This window comes from Morus notabilis, unplaced genomic scaffold (assembly GCF_000414095.1).
Source record: "Morus notabilis unplaced genomic scaffold, ASM41409v2 Scaffold555, whole genome shotgun sequence".
Lineage (NCBI taxonomy): Eukaryota > Viridiplantae > Streptophyta > Magnoliopsida > Rosales > Moraceae > Morus > Morus notabilis.
Window position 1 is genome coordinate 153,495 of NW_010360709.1, and position 22,481 is coordinate 175,975.

General features: G+C 30.1%; 1 protein-coding gene across 4 annotated transcripts; it reads right to left on the reverse strand.

Moving 5' to 3' along the window:
• Positions 1-10,511: 10,511 nt before the first annotated feature.
• Positions 10,512-18,143, reverse strand: LOC112091393 (beta-glucosidase 12-like). Of its 4 annotated transcripts, XM_024164926.1 has the most exons (13): positions 17,975-18,143; positions 17,746-17,809; positions 15,322-15,380; positions 14,805-14,880; positions 14,638-14,715; positions 14,452-14,539; positions 14,086-14,338; positions 13,328-13,443; positions 13,020-13,240; positions 11,878-11,909; positions 11,661-11,763; positions 11,390-11,492; positions 10,512-10,917 (listed from the first exon to the last, which is right to left on the reverse strand). In XM_024164926.1, the coding sequence occupies exons 1-13, from the start codon at positions 18,113-18,115 to the stop codon at positions 10,728-10,730; spliced, it is 1,524 nt and encodes a 507-aa protein (XP_024020694.1). In that variant the 5' UTR covers positions 18,116-18,143; the 3' UTR covers positions 10,512-10,727. The 4 variants fall into 4 exon arrangements, 3 of the variants coding, with proteins under 3 accessions (XP_024020694.1, XP_024020695.1, XP_024020696.1); XR_002902118.1 differs by lacking the exon at positions 11,661-11,763 and having other exon boundaries at positions 10,843-10,917; XM_024164927.1 differs by lacking the exons at positions 14,805-14,880; positions 15,322-15,380.
• Positions 18,144-22,481: the final 4,338 nt, after the last annotated feature.

Below are 22,481 nucleotides of genomic sequence, written 5' to 3' on the forward strand. Positions count from 1 at the left end.
AAAAGATTATGTGCGTTTGTGAGAGGAACGTAATATGAAGCCATTAGAAATAAGAGTATGAAAATATCGTTATCAGTAGAAATATCAATACTTTAGTTTTACGGATATATCAAAGAAATTATCAATATCGGTGAAAATATCAAAAAAATTTATAAAAATGACAGAAATTTATATTAGAACATATTTTTAGTACGTTTTGATTGCATAACATTAAAAATATACATAAATGAAAAAATTTACATAAAACACCTCATACATATTACATTTCTTAATACCAAAAAGAAGTTCTATGAGGCTCAAATCGTAAGTGGGATCTCATCTTGATTCAAACAATATTGGTATTATGGCATGTTATTTGAATGATGTCGAACATAACGTGCAACATGAAGATTTGTTGACTCCTTCCCATTGTATTTTTAGGAATTAGAAAATGTGAATTCCCCCAATCATTTGCCTGAGATGATGATAGTATGTTCAGATGAGGGTAATTAAAAATTTCATATCCATCATAGTTTCTAAAATTATGATTATATGAATAATGAATGTTATGAGTCTCATTGGAAGAGTTGCAATAATTGGAATATAAATTCATCGATTGTAAACTCATAGAAAGATTATTTTCATAAGATGTTTATATTCTTGATATTCCTCCCTCTCTTCTTGCCAGATGACATAAGAAATAATTGAAAAAAAAAACAAATATTATAGAGCAAATTAAAACAAAAAAAAACAAAAAAATCTTTAAAATTTCCGTTTCCTAAATCCCCAAAATTTCACTGAATTTCTCTGATATTTCTTGATATTCTGTCCCAATTACTCTATATGCAAACCGATATCGACATTTTGATCTATTTTTTCAATATTTATCGATATTATAGTGGAAAAAAATTTCATGACTCTGAAAAGTCTGAAATTTCCACCGAAATTTTAAAAATTTCAGCCAAATAATTTCATCGAAATTTTCGTCCATGGAAATAACAAATAATTAGTAATGTCTTGATGGTTTTGGCATCAGTATCTTTGTTTATAAAAAAAAAAAAAATCATTTAGTTCAGAATTCGAAAATACTAGTGGAGATATAGGTCCCATTTACTGGTAAAGAGATGCGAAACGTGATGATTTGAAAGTTTGGTTCGAAACATTTTAGAGTATGTTCTTTTCTCAAACTTGAGTTTAGTACGTGAGAGAAAATATTATAGCAAAAAAATTAAATTTAAATTTTTGTGAGAAAATATTGTAGTAAAAATTTTGAATTATAATTTGAGATAGATAAAAGAACATAAATAAGAGAATTAAGAGTGAATGTTAAAACATGAAAATATGGTCGTAATTAAATGTTAGCCCTTCGCCCGGCGCATGCCTAGAGTTTCTATGGTATCAATTTGAAGGTTAATTTTGCCAATCTTTTCAACGGAATGGGCTTTTTGTTAGCATTATATTATTCAGAGAGAACATATATTACGTTTTAAAAATTTATGAATAAAATGTTACAAGAAGTATAGTTTATCAGGAGTTTTTTAATTCATGTTCCTAAAATTTATTTATACAAAATGATAACCGAATAAAGATGATATTTGCATATATAAATATATGTATACGCATATATATAGGATGTATGTATATTCATGTACACAACTGTTTATCTAACTGTTGATCATTAAAATTTTGAAGAGCCTTTCCCATCAAAATTATATTTCCTATTCACCTGTAAGTTCGGCGCTCAGATAGGGCCAGAGACATGTTAATAATTGTCGACAATTTTTGCCTTCCAATCTCTTGGTTGTGGTTTTTACAACTAAACAAACTGGATAATTAAGCGGGGAAAGGAAAGGATAATGCATGTATTTGGGAAATTATCAATCACTGGCGAATTAATTTCCTGTCCTTTAAGCTGAGCAAGGTGCTGTAATATGCAATTGTACTGCTATATATATGGGGTGAAATTTTAATAGTTATTTTAATATTTATTTATAAATATGTATTATTATTTTAATTATGAGATTAATTTTAGGGTTATAATAAATTATATAGTTGATAAAAAAATTTATATTGATAATTAATGCAATTGAATTTTTATCGTGTTACGTCATTACATTTTTATATTTAGTGGTAACCACCGATAAAAACACTACTCTTAAAAACTCATCCATATACATATTATGGTATCATTTGACATAATATTGAGTTTTCATATATACTTGAGTGTTTAAAAAATAGTCTTTATTGTCTTCTTTTATAATGTAACACTGAGGAAATTGAAGTAAATAGTAGATTTTAAAACTAAATTAAGTATGTAGAAGGTTTTGAAGTAACTTCTAGTTTACGCAGTAAATGAATCATTTACCGTGTAAATGATTGAATCATTTGCCTATAAATGATTCATTTATGACTAGTATAATTTATGTGATAAAAAATTTTAAAAAATTCTAAGTTACGTGGAAAAAAATCTTTTCACCAGTTGTAAAAAGAAGATTTATAGGAAAAAAATATTTTTACTAATTGTAAATGAACTATTTAATGCAGTAAATGATTCATTTATCACGTAAACTACTATTTATTACAAAATTTTAAAACGTGCTATTTACTTAATTTAATTTTAAAAATATGCTATTTATTATATTCTCCCAAAAATATCTCAAATAAATCTTTTGGACACGTTCTATATATGAGGATTTATTATTATTGCTAGTAATTGATTAAGCTGAACTGAACTCAGCAGCTATTCTTAGCTACTTCACAGTAATTTTGAGGATTTCGGTTAAATTGCCCTTCCTAGAGAGGTGTTTTTTTAGTAAATGTCTGAAATTTTATAAAAATTGGAAAATGATCGATTTTTAATTAACTCTAGTTTACCACTAAGAGTCGTAGTGTAATGATAAGAACACATTTGTTAAGTTTTCTCTGTCCATCTATCTAGGGTTCGAGTTTTCATTCCCGCAGAAGGTTGCCTAGCTCTTTAGGGAAATTAAGTGGGTCCCTGTGAGCCACACTATAAATGAAGGAAGTAAAAACTGGGTGGATGGTCAATAATAGACTAATTTATGCACTTTTTACGTACTTGGTAGTACCCGACATTGTTGCTATAGTTGAAGGGTTAGGAGACATGAAGTGCACCACTAGATCTTTTTTTTTCTATTAGCAAAAAAAAAAAAAAGAACTTTAGTTTATGATTGATTAATCATGCTTATCACTAACTTAATTAACTACTGTTGAAAACAATCATTTTCCTTAAAAAAAAAAAAAGTTTAGCTATTTGACTAAATTTTTTAAAAATCTCCGCTATTTATTAAAAAAGGTGGCCTAAAAACGGCATTTACCTGTTTTTATTTTTATTTTTTATAAATTTTGCTGCGCTGCTATTTATTCGGATCCTTGGACCACATATCCTTATCCTCAGACAACATTAGAGTTGTCATAATTACGTTTAGTTTTGTCGAGAAAATGTTATGAAATTAATTTCTTTCATGTTTCCTTGTTAGAAACTAAATAATTCGTTTCAGAAGGTAAAAGAAAAATGAAGAAAGAAAGAAGCAGCTGGATGGAGCAAATAAGGGCATTAAAATATTAGGAGAAAGAGAAAAATATGTCAAGATTTGAGATGAATTAAAATTAATAGGCTAATAATTTACATAAGTTAATGAATAGGCTAAATTACTGTTTTTATCCATAACTTGTCTGATTATGAACCATAACTTGACAAGTTATTGTCCATAAATCACGATTTTTGTCCATAACTTGCTAGCTATGAACCATAACTTGACAAGTTTGTTCATAACTTATCAGGTTATGAACTATAACTTGACAAGTTATGACATATTAATTTCTATAACTAAAAGTTAGCCTATATACTTTCTTAAATTTTTCATATTGACCTATTTTCTACTATTTTTGTAAAATATTCAACCAATCTTAAAGTACGGGACTAAAATCTAAGAGATAAGGTGAAAGTTTTTAAAGTACATAATTAAAATGAAAATGATCTTAAAATTTAAGAATATAATCTAAGAACATAATTACGTTTTTTTTGATAAAATTCATAAAACATCTACCACATCGATTGTTGCTATGAACGGCTTCTTTGATGCGCAAGATTTACAACAAAAGTGTATTTAACGACACCTGAAACATGTCGTAAAAAGCCTTTCATGACATTGCTCAAGATGATGTATATAAGGGATGTTGTAGAATGTTTAGAGCTTTGACGACATGAATTTAGATGTCATTTTAAATGCATTCAATCGACATCTCCTACTTGTCGTTAAAAATTACAATTGCGACACTTACATTGACATCGTTTATTCTTTCTAAGACATTTTCTTAGATGTCGTCAAAATATTTAACGATGCTACATAAATTGTTGTCAAAAGATGTATTGACATTTGACGAGGCTTCATAATAACTAAATTCAAACCAAATCCATTCTATTATTAAAATTCAGTATGATAACATATAACGTCAAATATGATAAATCATAACTTCATTGGCAAAAGAATGTGTAAACATAATATCACAAAAATTGTTACAGAATGTGTAAATATTATATCAAAGTCTTTACATAATGTTATAAACTAGAGGTGGCGGTTCGTGTAGCCGTGTCGTGTTGACCTTATCAGTTGACACGGTAAGACTTGATACGAACACGACCCATTTATCATTCGTGTCGAAATACAAAACTCAAACATGACTTGTATATTGGTTGGTTAACACAACACAATATGACTAACCCGTTTATTAAATATGTCATAATAGTGTCGTGCCAACATGTTTCTAATAATCCGTTTATTAACCCGTTTATAAAATGAGTGATAATAAGATCATGTGAACCTATTTCTCAACCTATTTTTCTTTAAAAAAATATATTTGTAAACATACATAACAAACAGGTTGTAATTGTATTGTGTACTCGTGTTACCCAAATACGACACATTTAATAAATGGGTTACGGCGGGTCAATTGTGGGTTGGTAGGTCAACCTGAAAACGACACGTTATTTAATCGTGTTTCACGAATTTGACCTGATTTCGACCCAAACCTATTTATGATAAACTCAAACCCGTTAATTTTATGCAGATTTCGAGTCGTGTCGCTACCCGGGTTCCCAGCCCTATTATAAACCACATATACAAGTTTGAGGAGTAATCAAGCTTGTCAAGCACAACAATCTTGTAGTTAGTGTTAAAGTATAAAACTATTGTTGGCCCACCTCCTAACAGCTTAAGTTTTTGGGATGAATTGGTAAACTAACATAGTATCAGAGTGAAAGGTCCTGAGTTCAAATCCCTGTAATTGCACTCTTTATTCCCATTTAAAATTATCATCATGTGTCACATGTGAGAGGAAGTGTTAAAGTATAAAATTATTATTGACCCACCTTCTAATAATTTAAATTTTTAGAATGAATTAATAGCTGTGGATAAGGCGATCGACACCGTGGGCGTGGGATGCAATGAAACCGGAAGCCACAATTATGAGGATGCTCTTTGGAGTATATATATGTAGCATTGTCAAATCATGTCTTAAAAACACAAAAATTAAAGACTATCGTAAGTGCCACAAAGAGAGCAGACCAAGAGATGTGCACAAATTTAAACTACCAAACTTGGACTATTGACTATTTAGAACAAAAAAGTCACGGAAAAACAAATATAACTTCTTTTACTTGAATAAAATTAGAAAAGACATTAGAAGGAAGATGAAAAGGAAAAAAGACTCAATCTAGGCAAGCTCTGAAATTTCATTGTGCTTTTTTTTTTTTTTTTTTTTTTCCTTTTCCCATCAGAAATTACCTTAAAACCACTACTCAGAATCTGAATCAATACCTTCATATATAACAAAAAAAAAAAAAAAACCCGAAATCAATACATTAGCTATGAGATAAATAATTACAGATTTATAGGCACCCAGTCGTAACATAATAGATTTTTACCTGTCACATGTTCAAGCAAATTTGATGTACTTGTGCGGCCAAGCAATTGTACTGCCTATTGCATCATCTAGAGTAAAATGTTCACTTGGACAACGATAAAATTTAATTCCAAGTACTAGAACTTGTCGAACCTAAACTTTATAGCAGTCTGGCCCAAGAATGGCATGATTTACACGCGAGGTAGGATTTGTGGAGGCAATTTCTGGTTTTGCGACCACTTCTCCTGTTCCAGTCCAATTCATTTGTTCACAGGAGCCATTCTCATTGATATTTACATTACTTTTCATGGACTATAGATCAAAACAGCCAATGGTATCAGAAATATTTCGAGACTTTTAACTCTAGATATGACATATTAATGACGAGAAAACTTACAAAGTATAACCTGTGCCATAGATGTAGAACAATGTAGATTGCCACTATCACTCCCACTGTGACTATTAAAAAAATAATAATATTATCACATCACTTGATCAGCAATATTAAACATTGTTTTTTTTTTTTTTTTTTTTTTTTTTTTTTTTTTTTTTTTTTATGGATACCTCCTGAACTTTTTGAATTTGATAATTTAGTATTTTTTCTCTTTTTCTTAGAAATTAACCCCTTCAACTTAAAAGTTTTTGCAATTAAAGTCCAATCAAAATTAACATTTGCTTTTTTAATGATTCTAATTACATGAAGCGCATATGAGCATCCGTTGAGGGTAATAATCATTAGAAATTAATAGTCTTTTATCACAGTTGATTTTATGTGGATACATCAGATGACTCTGAACTGAATAGATAAGATGAGAAACAAATTTTATTACCCTCTATAAATGCTCACGTGTACGTCACATGATTAGAATCGTAAAAAAAAAACAGGCATCGTTTCCTATTGGGGCTTAATTGCAAAGATTTAAAAGCTGAATAGGTCAATTGTCAAGAAAAAAGGAATGAATATCAAATTGTTAAATTTGAAAAGTTGAGGTGGTATTCGTACAAAAAAAAAGCCTTAAATATTTAAACAAATAACTAATAATAACTTACACTTGGCTTTAGTTGTAAGATGATATCTTCTATGTACTTTTGTCATTCCGTTAACTTTTTAATTTCACTTTGAAGTTCTTATTTCTATGTATAACTTTGTGTTTGAGCAATTACCTTAGAAGGAGCGACTCCAAATTCAAGACCTCTAACACACCCTGGACGTTCTGGGCCAAGAATCTTAGTCAATATGCGTCATCTTTAATTGAAGAAGTTGCTAGAAGTTTAGGGTATTCTTCCATTTTTCTCTAAAAAGTACAAATTGCAAAAGTTAGTTAATATGATACTTTAAAAAAAAAAAGTCTTTGTCTATATGACTTTTTAAAAAAAAGTTAGTTAATTGAAATTTAAGACTTTACCCACCCATATATGTGTAGGTAAAAATTCTATATGTGTAAGTAAAACTATTTACCCACATTTAAAAAGTATCACAATATGTAGGCAAAACTGTATAGAGAAAAGTCTTTGTCTACACATTTTATTTTTATGTGCAGGCAAACGAGTATTATTAAATACCCACAAAAATGTGTAAGTAATAAGTCACAAAATATGTAGAATTATCTGACTTGGCTAATGATCTAGACAATAGCGTGGCAATCTAGGTGGCAAACGCTTATTGATAATTAGGATGTTTATATGGCAATCTACGTGACACAACCATATTGAATCTTTGATTACTTGGTAGTTGACCTGGCCAAACACGTGTCACTGACATTGAATACATGTCACGCCACATGCTCATACATTGTTGACGTGGCCCTCACGTGTTATACGTGTCACTGATGTGGCGTATTGAACAATGCGTAGATAAAGGTACTTTTGTGTTGGTAAAAATATTATCAATTTTTATTTTGTTTTAAAATTATTTGTATATATGTGTGGATAATTGTTTTAAGTGTGTAAGTGATAAAAATTGTGTGGGTAAACATTTTAAAGTATAAGTAAAGATATAAATTATCTAGGTAAATTTTTTGAATGTGTAGGCCATAAAACTACACATTATAACTTGTAATACGTTTATTTGCATAAATAATAATAAATTGCACTAAAAAATGATATAAAAACATAAACTTTTAAAGTAAATACTTCCTAATATCAAGAACAACATTCAAAAGACTAACACTTTATTTGGTAAGAAGGAAAGAAAATGAGAGGGAAAGGAAAATTAAAGGATAGAAAATTAAAAGGAAAGAAAAGATTATGATTTTTCCTCTAGTTGTTTGGTATGATCGGGAAGAAAAGAAATGAATTTACCTTCTCTTGTTTGATATGGGAAGTTAAACCAAAAGAATAGAAGAATTATTTTGGGAACAATTAGCATTTTATCGAAGTAGTATTAACCATATCTTTTTTAGTTCCAAAAAAAGCAATAAAAATAATTTAGCATCACCATTTGTCATTAACATTCAACCTATCATGCATTAGATATAAAGTTTCAAATACAAATAGGATTTTCATACGACTGCTATACATTAACAAATACAAACCAAGCGCTTGCATAATTTTTCAAAATTGCCTCTTAATTTTTTTGCTTGGAATGTTGATAGAGAAAAGGGTAGTTTAGTAATTTTGCTCACTTTAATTTTTTTTGCTAATCTTGCTCACTTTAATTAGCTGTCTGCATTTTCCATTCCATTTTCCGCCCACTTATGGAAAGAAGAAATAAAGTGAGACACTCCTTAGTTTTTCCACCTAAATTTCCTTTCCATCCAAACTTCCTTCCTACCAAACATCCCAAATTATCAATTTCCATCTTAAAATTCCTTAAATATTTTCCTTCATTCCCGTTTTTATTCATACCAAACAGACTGTAAGTCTCACATTACAATGTCATTTGTACTCCATAATGTCATACCTTATAATGCAAAGTCTCAAGCTAATTAAAGTAAAAGAAATGAACACAATAAAAAAAAATCTAACCCGCATCATCACGTTGCTCTTAATCTTGGTGTGGATCTGTATCAGATACATGCCCAGGTTGGGGCGGAGGTGGTATAAGGTTATTTGCTCTCAGAACTTGACGAAACTCATCAAACCTCCTTTAACATCATGGATTGGTAGCGTTCAACTTGGCTAGCAGCCCATCATAAGTAGGACAAAGACTATATTAATAAAAAAAGTATTAATTAAGAGTAATAATTAAAAATTCAGACTAAGAGTATACTCTTAAGTAAGTCAACATTTTTTTTTTTGATCATGTACGAAAATCATATGTATGAGAATGGTGGGTCTGTAAAGTCAGCCCATTCTGTAGTTTCTTGTCTGGCCACGACTGATTTTGGCTTCTGCGCTTTTACACAAATACGACACCCAAGAGCTTTGAATGGAGTTCATCATGAAATATATTTATAGCAGAAAATCCGTACAAAAAACGTATATAATACAGAAATGCCTTTGACATTATCATACCAAAGTAACTACAGTAACTAGCATAGTACTTATGCGCACTCCAATGTGATATCTAAATTTCATTAAATGGAGGAAGCCGATTATGCTATTGGCGGTACTCGATTGTGCTACTGGCGGTAGCCGACTGTGCTACTGGCACTAGTCGATTATGCCGCAACTAGTTTGTTTATTTATTTTAATTTAAAAATACACACACAACAAAAATGGGGGCAGAATGGGGAGATCTTTGGTGACCGGCATTGCGGGAGCGAAGTAATTCTCCATTGCAGAATGGGGGATTGGTGCAGAGGTGCCAAATAGTATATACAAGTAGTCATACAAGTAATTTCAATTTAATTCATCATTGTCCTTAAGTAAAAGGCTAATTTAACACATTCTCATATACGTGAGTAAATATGGTGCTCATCTCTTATTTTGTTACATCATCTCCTTAAATTTTAGTTAAAATAACTAAAAAATTATTTTAACCGGTAACTTCTTGTCGAATCACTCTAAGCACATTCTTTACTTTAGGTAAACATATTTAAATAATAGATAACGTGAAATGGCTAGCCTGCGCTTGTTAGCTATATTTGACTAGTGTAAAATGTATTCTCCAAAATAAAGAGTTGTTTAGCTAATAGTTGGGGTGGAAATCACAAGCCAAAAAAAAAAAAAAAAGTTAAATACATTAGCCATATAACTAAAAATATAAAATAGCTAGCACACTTGAAAATGCTCTTAGGGCAACAAGCATAGAAGGGTTGGCAGACTAATATATTCATATATAGGAGGTTAATCTAGGGTTGTTCATGGTTTGACCAGTCCTAAACCATTAAGTTCTCAGACCATACCGTTTTTCACGGTTTAAAAAAGATTCAGACCCGACCAGACTGTTTGATACATGAGACCAAACCAGACCATATAATTTCATGTTACCTATGATACTCTAGAATCAGAATTATAACAGTAATGAGCAACAATAACATGTAATCCAAAGCTAAAGTCCATAACTATTAACTAATAATATTACAGTAATCTAAAAGGTAATAAATAACAAGAAGATAGAATTCAAAGCAAAAGTCCATAACTAATATAGGGACAGTTCAAAACTAATATATATATATATATCAAATTAGACTGGACCGTTAGTGAAGCGGTCTAGTCTGGTTTCAAACCGTTTATAGAATGTGTTGATGTGGAACTAAACCGACAGGTTAAAAACCGCCAAACTGATTCAGAATGACAGTTACGACCGAACCATGCACAACTCTAAGTTAATCAATCAAATCATATTTATTCACCGACATCTAATATTAAGATCTTGAGTTCAAACTCCCTCACTTCACATTAAGAAAAAAGAACTCCTTAATGCAATAAAGGATATACTATTCAATGAAGACTGTAGCATCCTTTTTAAGGAACTTCTTGAACCAGAAGGCGGAATTTTTCATGTGTCTTTGCAACTTGTTTTTGAAATCAACATAAGTCATGCCAAATCGGATAGCATAACCAGATTCCCATTCAAAGTTATCCAGCAATGACCAAGCATAGTATCCTTTCACGTTTGCTCCAGCCCTGAGAAGAACTCAGCTTGTTAGTATATCTTCATTTTCCTCATTTGAAGATCCAACAACTATATGCTGAGATCCTAATTTTCGGTAGTGCCTATTTTGGATGTTAGACTACATAAAAATTATATAAAATATATAACACAAAGTTTAAAAGAATTTAGTAGTTCAGATCGACATGAATAGGATTTTTCCGTACTCTCTGAAAGAATCCTCATTTTACTTTATTGTGCTTTTTTCATTCCCTTTTCTTGATAATATATATAAGAAGAAAAACAATATTTGATTCCATTTGTGAAAAGGAAAGCAAGGCGCATTCGCTAGAGATTCAGTATAATATATATATATATATATATTAGTTTTGTATGAATGCTAGATAGATCTATGCATATGGAAAATAATATATAAGAATATGTTTCTAGTCTAGGAAAGAAAAAGGAAAAAAAAGATCAGTTTGAAATATAAATTTGTGGGTTTACTTGATAGCCTTTAAGAGATATGATAGATGATCACGGTGGTAGCTTATCCTTGAGCTATCATTCAAGGCATCTTCAAGTGTTGCGCCAGAATATATGCCAACTCCTGCAAATTAAAGCCATGTTGTTTATATTAACACGAGAGTTTAAAGTGAACTTTTGTTTTCCCCTTTTATTTTTTATTTTTTACTTTTGAAAAATACCATTCATTATGTAAAAAGAAACGTGATTAAATCGAGAAGCAAAACAAATGCAAGAAATGATTATGCTTTACCATTCTCAGTTATGTAAATGGGGGGATCGTTGTATTTTCTTTTTATGTATAGGACCAAATCTTTAAGTCCCTTTGGATAGACATTGAGCCATTTAATCGGAGTCTACACAAATGATCATGCATATATAAGTATAATAATTTTATTATCCTCAAAACATGAAACATTAAAAGGGTATTGTGTTAAGATTTCCTAATGATGAGGAGAGAGCGTCTATACCAGTTGTCCAATAGGAACGCCATCTTTCTCAGCTGTAGCAAAATATATGGAGGTGAGTACTTTAATTAAAAGGGTAACAAATGAAAAAAAAAAAAAATTCTATACTTAGAGCTTCTTTGTTGGGGGAATTCAAAATATTCTAAAGAAGTCTAATTAATCTTGATCTATTACAATTTGAATGAATTTTATTGATTTATTTATCCTTTTTTTTTTTTGAAAATGAAAGGATTAAAAAATACTTAATTGAAAATAGTAGTAAATTACTTTATTGCCCCTTATTATTAAAGGAAATCCCGATTTGAAAGAATTACGCATCAATGGACTTCTGAAGTATGCGAAGGCGTGCAGTGTAAATTCCTACCTCTCTATATCTCCGAGATAGTATCAAATTCTTTACCCTTTATCTATTAGATATACAGAAGAACAAGTGCCTCTTTCTCTTAGTTTTGTACTTCAATCAAGGGTATAAGTGTCAAATCCAGTTAATTTCCTTTTTTTTTTTTACATCTACATAAATGTGAAATAGGGCCCATTTTATATAATTAGAATTATAATTTCAAATTACCCTGAATTTACATGTTCAAATTGATAAGCAATGACAAATTTTTTTTTTTCTCTATCTCTCTATTTTTAAAGCCAAAATTTATCTATCTTAGTTTCCTGTCAAAGTCCTAAAATGTGGCCTTTTTTAAAAAAAAATATTTTTGAATAGACTTTGAAACTTGTACTAGAGACTTATTAGGACACTGTAAATTTCATTCCCACACTTTTATTGCTTATTAGAAAATTTTGATATTTTTTTTAGCCTATTAAACTCTTTTATTCGAAGCACTTACCAAAAAATCACAATTTTTACTTCTCTTTTTTAATTGACTAAAGCAAAATCTTTGCCGAATAAGCCCTATATATTTCTCTAACCTTATCTACCTCTCTGTCCTTAATTCCTTCTTCTTTTTTTTTTTTCTGCCTCTCCTAACAAACAAAGGCTTTAAGCCTACTAGACTACCACAATAGTGGAAATTGTCATCACAACAAAGTTTACCTTTTAGCTACAAGGTTTAGTCTCAATTTTTATACTTTTAACTACAAATATCTTAAGTAGTTCAAAACCATAATAATTTGTTGTAATGAATTCCAGTCACCTGTAAGGACAACATGGCTATCTGATGTGTAACTCAAATTGGTGCCACTTGACTTAGTAGTAGATTCTTCAGCATAAAATGCAGTATAGTAACTCAAACCAATAAAATCAAGAGACCCCTTTAAGAGTTTGGATTCGTCTTCGGTAAATTTCGGCAATCTACTCTTTACCAAGGATCTCATGGTTCTTGGGTAATCTCCATGTATGATTGGATTCAAAGTCCTAAATTAAAGAATGAAACTTCTATTTAATTAAAATGGTATTCCTTGGAAACAATTGTAGTGTTTTGATATGTAAAAAAATCTTTACCATCCAAGCATAAAATCAAGAGCTGTAGAGGCAGCTTTGTAGCTATTAGGTGTGTCGAATTTTGGAACATACCACTGACTTTCTATATTTATCCCAATTTTCCCATTTTGAGGCACCTGAGAAGAATAAAAAATGCTTTGACTTGATGCATTCTATTGTAGGTTAGGGCTAATACCGATCATGATATGACATGACTCGAAAACGACATGAATATTGCGGGTCAAATTACTAATAACTGCAAACTTAAACTATTAGAAATGACTCAAAATACATGTAATGTGTGTCACGACCCCAAGGATAAGGCCGTGATTATTAGAATTTAATTTAAATTTTAACTTAATTAAACTGAATTAATTAAGGAAAATCCATGAAAGTAAAATAAAATATAAAACTGTCAAAATAAATATTAAAATATATTGCTCCGGAGTCTTTCTTTTACAAAAAAAATATTTAATACAGTCCATAAAATAACTCGAAAACTTAATCTTTAATTACAAGATTAATTGGAAAAAATCAGTTTTAAGCACACTAATATACACAATCAACATAATTAAACATGTTTAATTCTTAAGGGCACTACATGTAGTTACAAGAATTGGATTCAAGAGCTTATGTTCTGATACTAGGTTAAGTTATTTTTACCCTCCAAAAACTTAAACTTTCAGGAGCAGCAAAAAATATGCATCCTGATAAATTCTATGCTGCATTTTACATAAACATAACACAAAATGGTGAGATTGGTGTAAGCATTCACTAACCTGGTATTTCTCCCTGTACAATTTAACAGCCGTTGCATGAGCAAGAAGAATGTGGTGAAGTACCACGTAAGGTTCAATTGCAGAGTTCCCCGCCATGCAATTTCCGGCATATTTCGAACATCGTCCCGGTGCGTGTAGACCAAGATCATATCCATAACTAGCAAAAATATTTGGTTCATTGAAAGTAATCCAGTTCTTCACTCTGTCACCAAATTCTTTGAAGCAAAAGTTCACGTAGTCTCGATAGTCATTCCTATGAATTAATTAAGATCCGTAATTGATGATTATTATTAACAAAATTGATAGTCATACTTTATAGTTACTTGATTTCTTGATATCAAATGTTTAATTACACATATGTCTTACACAATATTGGGGCTCAAGAATCCCCCGTATTCATCTTCAAGGACTTGTGGACAATCCCAATGGAACAAAGTCACAAAAAGTGTTAAACCTGCTTAATTATACAAATAAAATGGAAACTTAATTTATTAGGAACCACAATATAAATTCTAATACAAGAAAATCGTAGATTTATCAATGAAAATTTACCCTTAGATAGCAGCTCATCTATGAGGTTGTTATAGAATTGTACTCCCTCCTTGTTCACTCCTCCACTTATTTTCCCTCCTATATAATTAAATCAAAATTAATTAGGTTATTGATTTACAACATTTATTATGGCAATTCTCAACCAATAATGTGAAAAATCAATTTACTTGGTAGTATCCTTGTCCACGAGATGGAGAACCTAAATGAGTCAAAACCAATTTCTTTCAACAAATCTATGTCTTCCTGTACATTTTTTCACAAAATATTATTAGCGCAGAAAATCGAAATTATATATTTGTTAATATAATATAGCGATTATGGGCATTTATGTTGTATTCATTCCATATAATTAGCGTATTGAAAAATTTGCCAACATGAGTTCTATGCGGCCATTTTCAATCATCACATAGAGATCAATAATAACGATTACATTACCTAACCAGCTCCAAATTATAATTCAATTTATCCGAACTGAATAACTAAGGACGTGTTCTTTTTGCAAGTTTGAGTCGAGAAATTGAGTTGAAAGTAAATTTATGTGAGAAAAAATAATATAATAAAAATGTTAAATTTAAATTTTTATGAAAAAAAATTGTAGTAAAAAGTTTTAATTTGTTGTTATTTAAATTTTGAAAATAATATATCCACAAGTTAAAAGTAAAATAATAACGAACTAGTGGATACCTTATAATGATAATAAAAGCCTGCGCCAATAGCACCAGTAGTGTGGTCCAAAATTTTTTCTGTGGAGGAACATACATTTTGTTTAACAAGCTAGTGATAATTATATAAAAAAAAGGAGAATTCTATAGTAGGTAATTAGAACGTTACTTTTATAATTTTGTTTAACAAACTAGTGATAATTATAAAAAACAAATGGAGAATTCTATAGTAGGTCATTAGAATGCTACTTTTATGCATTTTGTTTAACAAGCTAGTGATAATTATAAAAAACAAAAAGACAATTCTGTCATTAGAACATTACTTTTATACATTTTGTTTAACATGCTAGTGATAATTATAAAAAAGAAATGGAGAATTCTATATTAGGTCATTAAAACGCTACTTTTATGCATTTTGTTTAACAAACTAGTGATAATTATAAAAAATAAAAAGAGCATTCTACAGTAAGTCGTTGGAACGCTATTTTTTTCTACCCACATATCGAATAAAAATTCCATGACCTTGACAGGTGCCCAATAATTCGGTGAGACGGCCAAATCGCACGAAAATATCTCCGGAAAGATGCGTCGAGTACAATAATTGCATGACTTGGTCAGTTGTTTCATGATAAGTCTTGGTCACAAAACCAAAGTTCACTCGTCTTTAAGAGATTGGTCGTTTCAAAATTATCACTTAAATTTAAGAAAAAAAGAGAAAAATAAATCAAAATTTAAGATGAATTAAAATTAATAAGTTAATAATTTACATAAATTAATAAATATGTTAAATTATTATTTTTGTTTATAATTTGTCTAGTTATGAATTATAACTTGATAAATTATTGTCCATAATTCACGGGTTTTTTTTCATAATTTGTCTGGTTATGAATCATAACTTGACAAGATTATTCATAACTTATCTGATTATGAATCATAACTTAACAAATTATGGTATATTAATTTTTATACTAAAAATTGGTCTATATATTTTTTTAAACTTTTCATATTGATTTATTTCCTATTATTTTCGAAATTCAATCTACCAAATGAACCTTTTTTTTTGTTTTTGTTTTTATTTTTGTTTTTCTCTCTGAAACCAAAAGAAGGAGATTTATGATACAAGGAAATCTTCCTCTAATAAATCTAGAGGGTTGAGGGTTGTTAATCTAACATCTCCACGTACGTGTTCATGCAAAGAATAGATTTGCAATTATAAAGAAAGCTATATATATTCCCTTAATTATAATTTTGCTACGAATCTGTTTGGAAAATTAACATAATTAAGCTAAAATAGATGTCGTTAACATCTCTTTCATCTAAGCTTTTCTTATTTTTCTAAGATAGAAATAGACGAAGATAAACTTAGAAAGACAGAAAAGAGGGGAAAAAGGATAGAGAGTGCGTTATTGTTCTTGTGGGCCAACACGTTTCTGAATTATCCTAATAATGGTAGGGGAAGGGGGTAGGGAAAGGGGTGGGGTATACTTCTGAGGGTATTTGTTTCACAGAGTTAAAAATTTGAATTATGTTTGTAAAAAAAAAATTAAAATTTAAGTTTTTATGAAAAAAAATATTATAATAATAAAATTTGAGTTGTGAATTAAATTGTGAAAAAACAAGATCTTAAAGTTTGGTTATATCACTTTCTCAAAGCTATTATGAATCCATTTTAACATGAACCTCTAGATTTGTGTCCTATTAATAAAAATATAGGAAGCATCGCTAGTCCGGCGGCCATACGATAAAAATAAGACTTTTTGGTTCATTTTTGTAAACATTTTTACTTTATTGTAGAAACCATTTTGTTTAAGTTTAATACTTAATAAAATCGGCCAGTCCACAATCATATTACATTAAACTTGCTTCTGTACCAGCGTGTTATACTAAAATGTCACAAGTTATTATGAAAAATGTTACATTTGCCAAACAGTATGGCTGCCAGACTAAAATCTTTATCTAATATTATATGTCTTTATAAAAGATGAACATTTCAGTTTTTTTTTTTTGTTGAAATTAAAAATTTTCAATTATGAAATATGTTACATTTGTCCAACAGTATTATGCCAGACTAAAATCTTTACCTAATTCTGTACCTTACTCTCGTCGGGAATGAATTTGAAAAAAAAAAAAAAAAAAAAAAAAAAAAAAAAATTGTCGTTTCTACATCCAATTTTTTTTTGAAGAATTCAGAAAATTCCAGACCTTGCTCGAATATGAACTTAGGCATGAGCATTAGGAGTACAGAAAAAACATAATTGCTTCATAAACACATCTCCAAAGTTAAAGAAAAGTACGAGATTGGTGGTTTTCAGGCAACAACTTAGTTTAGATCATGTGAATATCTACCTTAATTCAAAAAAAAAAAAAAGAATAACTGGGAATAATATTATATACATATTTCTCTATAATCGTAATTCTAAAGAAGAGATTGAGATTCGAGAGAAACCAGGCTGTGTTGCCGTGAATGTATCCCAGATGTGGGGTCCTCTGCCATTGGCTGCTCCTTCATACTTCAAACAAAATAAAGAAACCAAAACGCAACAGATAATCAATAAAAAAAATTAACAAAGAAGAAACCAAAAAAAAGAAAAAAAAAGAAAGGTTCAATTATATATACATACGCATATATGTATATACATATATATATATATATATATATATATGTATGTATGTACCTGATAAGCACTCGACGAGGTTCCAAAAATGAAATTAGGCGGAAAACTTTCCCTGCTCAGATAACCTTCGGTGCGACTGAAGAGCAAATAGGCCAATGGTAGGAGAAGCAAAGGGAAAATCTCATTGCCATAAGTTCCCATGACTACGCACCCTTGCTTTTACACTATCTCTCTACGTATACACACATATATAGGTACAAAAATTTTCAAAAGTATCTCTTTATTGTGGGCGGCTGGGTGGGCGGCTCGATGGGTAATTTGGCTGTTTATGGCACTTTCTCTTTATTGTTTTTTATGCTTTTTTTAAAATTTTTAAACAAGCTTGGAACTTAGAAAATATATGATATATCATAGTTATATATGCACAAACATATTTCTATAGAATCATCGTTCTAAAGAGGAGATTGAGATTTCAAGAGAAATAACGTCGGGTCCTTTCCCATCAACGTAGACTGCTCCTTCATACTTCAAAGAGGCAGAACACGGCCAAGCATATTAATTTAATCTAATCTTATATAAAAGAGGCAAAGATGTTAGTCCTCCTTTATCACATCTCAACCTCTCATTTCTCTCTTTTGTTTTTATTTTTTACATTTTTTTTTTATTTCTAATCTTTTCTTTTTTGTTTATTTTTACTTTTTCTTATTTCTATTCTTCTTTTACATTTTTCTTTAGTGTTTTTTAATCTTTTTCCAAGTGCTCTTTTGTAATTTAATTTTCTTATACAATATTTCCGTGATTTTTTTTCATTTTACTATTAAAAATAATTCATTTTATATGTACCCCATGCATAATTTACTATGTGATATTTTTTTTCCTTTTAAATGTGCTCTACTAAACTTTTTTTTTTTTTTTTTTTTTTTACTAAACTCATATATAATCTAAGGTTAGTAATTGAAACACAATTTGACTCGAATTCGTGGTTTTATAAGTTATTTTCTTAAAGTGCGTATTTCGTTTCTAAAATCCTTAAAGAGATCTACGATTTCATGTTCACTATCAGGCCCGAAACATCTCCTATATCACCAATGTGCACCAAACCCGTGCACTTTTGGCCTTAAGTCACATATTGAATCTGTTTCAGAAATTAGCCTGAAAATGATGTTTAAGGTCTTTTTTGAGAAAATTGCTATTTCACAAAAGTTGTTCGGAATAAAATTTCCTTCAAATTGATATCAAATACTTTTCTGAAATTAAAATTCTATCTTTGTTTTCTATTCAAAACAGCGCCGGATTCCAATTTCAGAGTCAATAAATCTAATTTCTGATTTTGGTTTGAAACTTATAATTTTCTTTGTTTTAGGTTTCTACACATCTTTAATCACCTATTCAAGTTACTTTACACATCTTAATCCTCCTAATCTTCATTGCAACCGGTTTTAGTTCAATTTTTCTAATTAAATTTTGGCGGACTTCTGCCTAATTTTCAGGTTTCTTGAGCTAACCATGGCTCGTTTATCCATGATTTTAACCACTTAAACACATCACATAATCATTCTCATTCCTATTTATCATCATAAACATCATAATCTCTAAGTTTTTTGGTACCATTCATAACCATAAGCCAATCATCATTCTTAAGAAAATTTTCTCATGTTCTCTACTGTTCATGGACATGCAGGCATGATAGAAAAAGAGGGGAAAAATTGAAATTTTACCTTAGAAGAATGAAGAACAAGTTCCGGTGACGTTAATCTACAGTGGTTTTCCGTCGATTTTGAGCAAAACTTGTTTTTCTCACTTTGGGGAAATTTTTTTTTTCTTCCTCTCTTTGACTGATGCTCTCTGTTTTCTTGGCATGGAAAATGACCATTTTAGTTATATTTTTTTCCTTTAAAACCAACCATAAAGAAAGATGAGGACTTAGGTGCAATTTTGACATTTTCTAGAGTCCTTTTTGCATGAAAAGTCAAAATTTATTTTTCCTTCTTCAATAAGCTAGGCTGGCCACTCTTTTTACTTTTCATGTGTCCTAATCACAACCCTCTATCCATTAATGACTTTAAATCTCAATCATTCATTGTTAATAACTATTTTATTTCGGTTCAGTTTAATTCCTATCTAGTGCACGTTTTACCCGCATTTTTCGGACAGTTTGTCAACTTTGCTCAACATTGACTAACTTTTCAAGAGTGACCTATTGGTCGACTCTTGGTCAATAAATTTCAACTCGGTCAACCCTAATTGATCGAAAATCCTAATTTTCTCAGTTCAGTCTTTCGAAGCCGTTTTTCGTCCGTTCTTCGTTCTGATTGTTACTAAAGTCTTAGAATTGATGTTTTTCAATTCTTTTTCATTCCTTAAACTTAATATTCATGTGTTTGTCCTCTTATGGGATTAATACAACATTCCGAGTCTCATTCTTAATTACAGTATGAAATTCAGTAACTGTATCATAGTTCATAAATTTCTGACTTGTAGCTTATACTTTGCTATTCAATATCAATATCAACAAATACTTATCATAAGAGTATTCATATATATATAATACAGAGAATTCTAAAAAATTTCTTCTTACACAATAATTTTTTGACAAATTTGCCGGTCATGACATGCCTAGGCTGGGGCGGAGGTGGTATAAGGTTATTTGCTCTCAAAACTTGACGAAACTCATCAAACCTCTTTCAGCAGCCCATCATAAGTAGGACGAACACTATATTAATAAAACATATATTAATCAAGAGTAATAATTAAAAATTCAATTTACCTTAAGTTCAACATTTTTTTTTTTTGATCATGTGCGAAAATTATATGTATGAAAATGGTGGATCTGTAAAGCCAGCCCATTCTGTAGTTTATTGTCTGGCCAAGACTGATTTTCGGCATCTGCGCTTTTATACAAATACCACACCCAAGAGTTTTGAATGGAGTTCATCATGAAATATATTTATAACAGAAAATTCATACAAAACACATTTATAATACCAGAATGCCTTTGACATTATCATACCAAAGTAACTACAGTTACTAGCATGATACTTATGCGTACTCCAATGTGATGCCCAAATCTCATTCAATGGAGGAAGCCGATTGAGCTATTGGCGGTACCCGATTGTGCTACTGGTGGTAGCCGACTGTGCTACTGCCACTAGTCGATTATGCCGCAACCCGTTTGTTTGTTTATTTTAATTTGAAAATACACAAAAATGGGGGCAGAATAGGGAGATCCTTGGTGACCGGCATTGTGGGAGCGAAGTAATTCTCCATGACACAGTGGGGGTTGGTGCAGAATAGTATATACATGCCGTGCATACAAATAATTTCAATTTAATTCATCATTGTCCTTAAGTAAAAGGCTAATTTAACACATTACTATTCTCATGTACGTGAGTAAATATGGTGCCCATCTCTTCTTTTGTTACAGCATCTCCAAAAGAACTCATTAAATTTTAATTAAAATAACTAGAAAATTATTTTAACTGGTAATTTTTTATCGAATCACACCAACCATACTCTTCATTTTACGTAAATATATTTAAATATTTATTGTGCATAAAATATAAATAATTTAATTGAATTTAACAAAGACCACTTACATTTGTTAATGTTTGAAAGGATAAAATAATAGATAACGTGAAATGTCTAGCATGTTCTTGTTAGCTATATTTAGCTAGTGTGTAATGTATTCTCTAAAATAACGAGTCATTTAGCTAATGGTTGGAGTGGAAATCACAAGCTAAAAAAAAAAAGAAAAGTTAAATACATTAACCATATAGCTAAAAATATAAAATAGCTAACACACTTGGAAATGCTCTTCGGGCAACAAGCGTAGAAGGGTTCGCATACTAATATAGGAGGTTGATCTAGGGATGTTCATGGTTTGACCAATCCCAAACCATTAAGTTTTCAGACCATATCGTTTTTGACAGTTTAAAAAAGAGTCAGACCCGACCAGACTATTTGCAACGCGGGACCAAACCAGACCAGAAAAATTCATGTTACTTATGATACTCTAAAATTAGAATTATAACAGTAATGAGTAACAATAACATGTAATCCAAAGCTAAAGTCCATAAGTATTAACTAATAATATTATAATAAATAACAACAAAAGAGAATTCAAAGCAAAAGTTCATAACAAGTAACATTACAGTCATCTAAAAGGTAACAAGTAACAATAACATACAATCCAAAATAAAAGTCCAGAACTAGTATAGGGAGAAACATGCAAAACTACATAGGCACTATATAATCAACATATATAGATATATATAAATATATATTTACATTGGTTTTTTAATATATATAAATATATATATATATATATATATAATGGTACAGTCCAGTCTGGACCGTTTGAAAGTAATTACAAACTAGCCTGAACCATTAATGAAGTGGTCTAGTTTTATTTCAAAACCGACAGGCTAAAAACTGTCGAACTGATTCAGACTGACAATTTCGACTGAACCGTGCACAACTCTATGTTAACCAATCAACTTCCGATATTTATTCACCAACATCTAATATTGAGATCTTGAGTTCAAACTCCCTCACTTCACATTAAGAA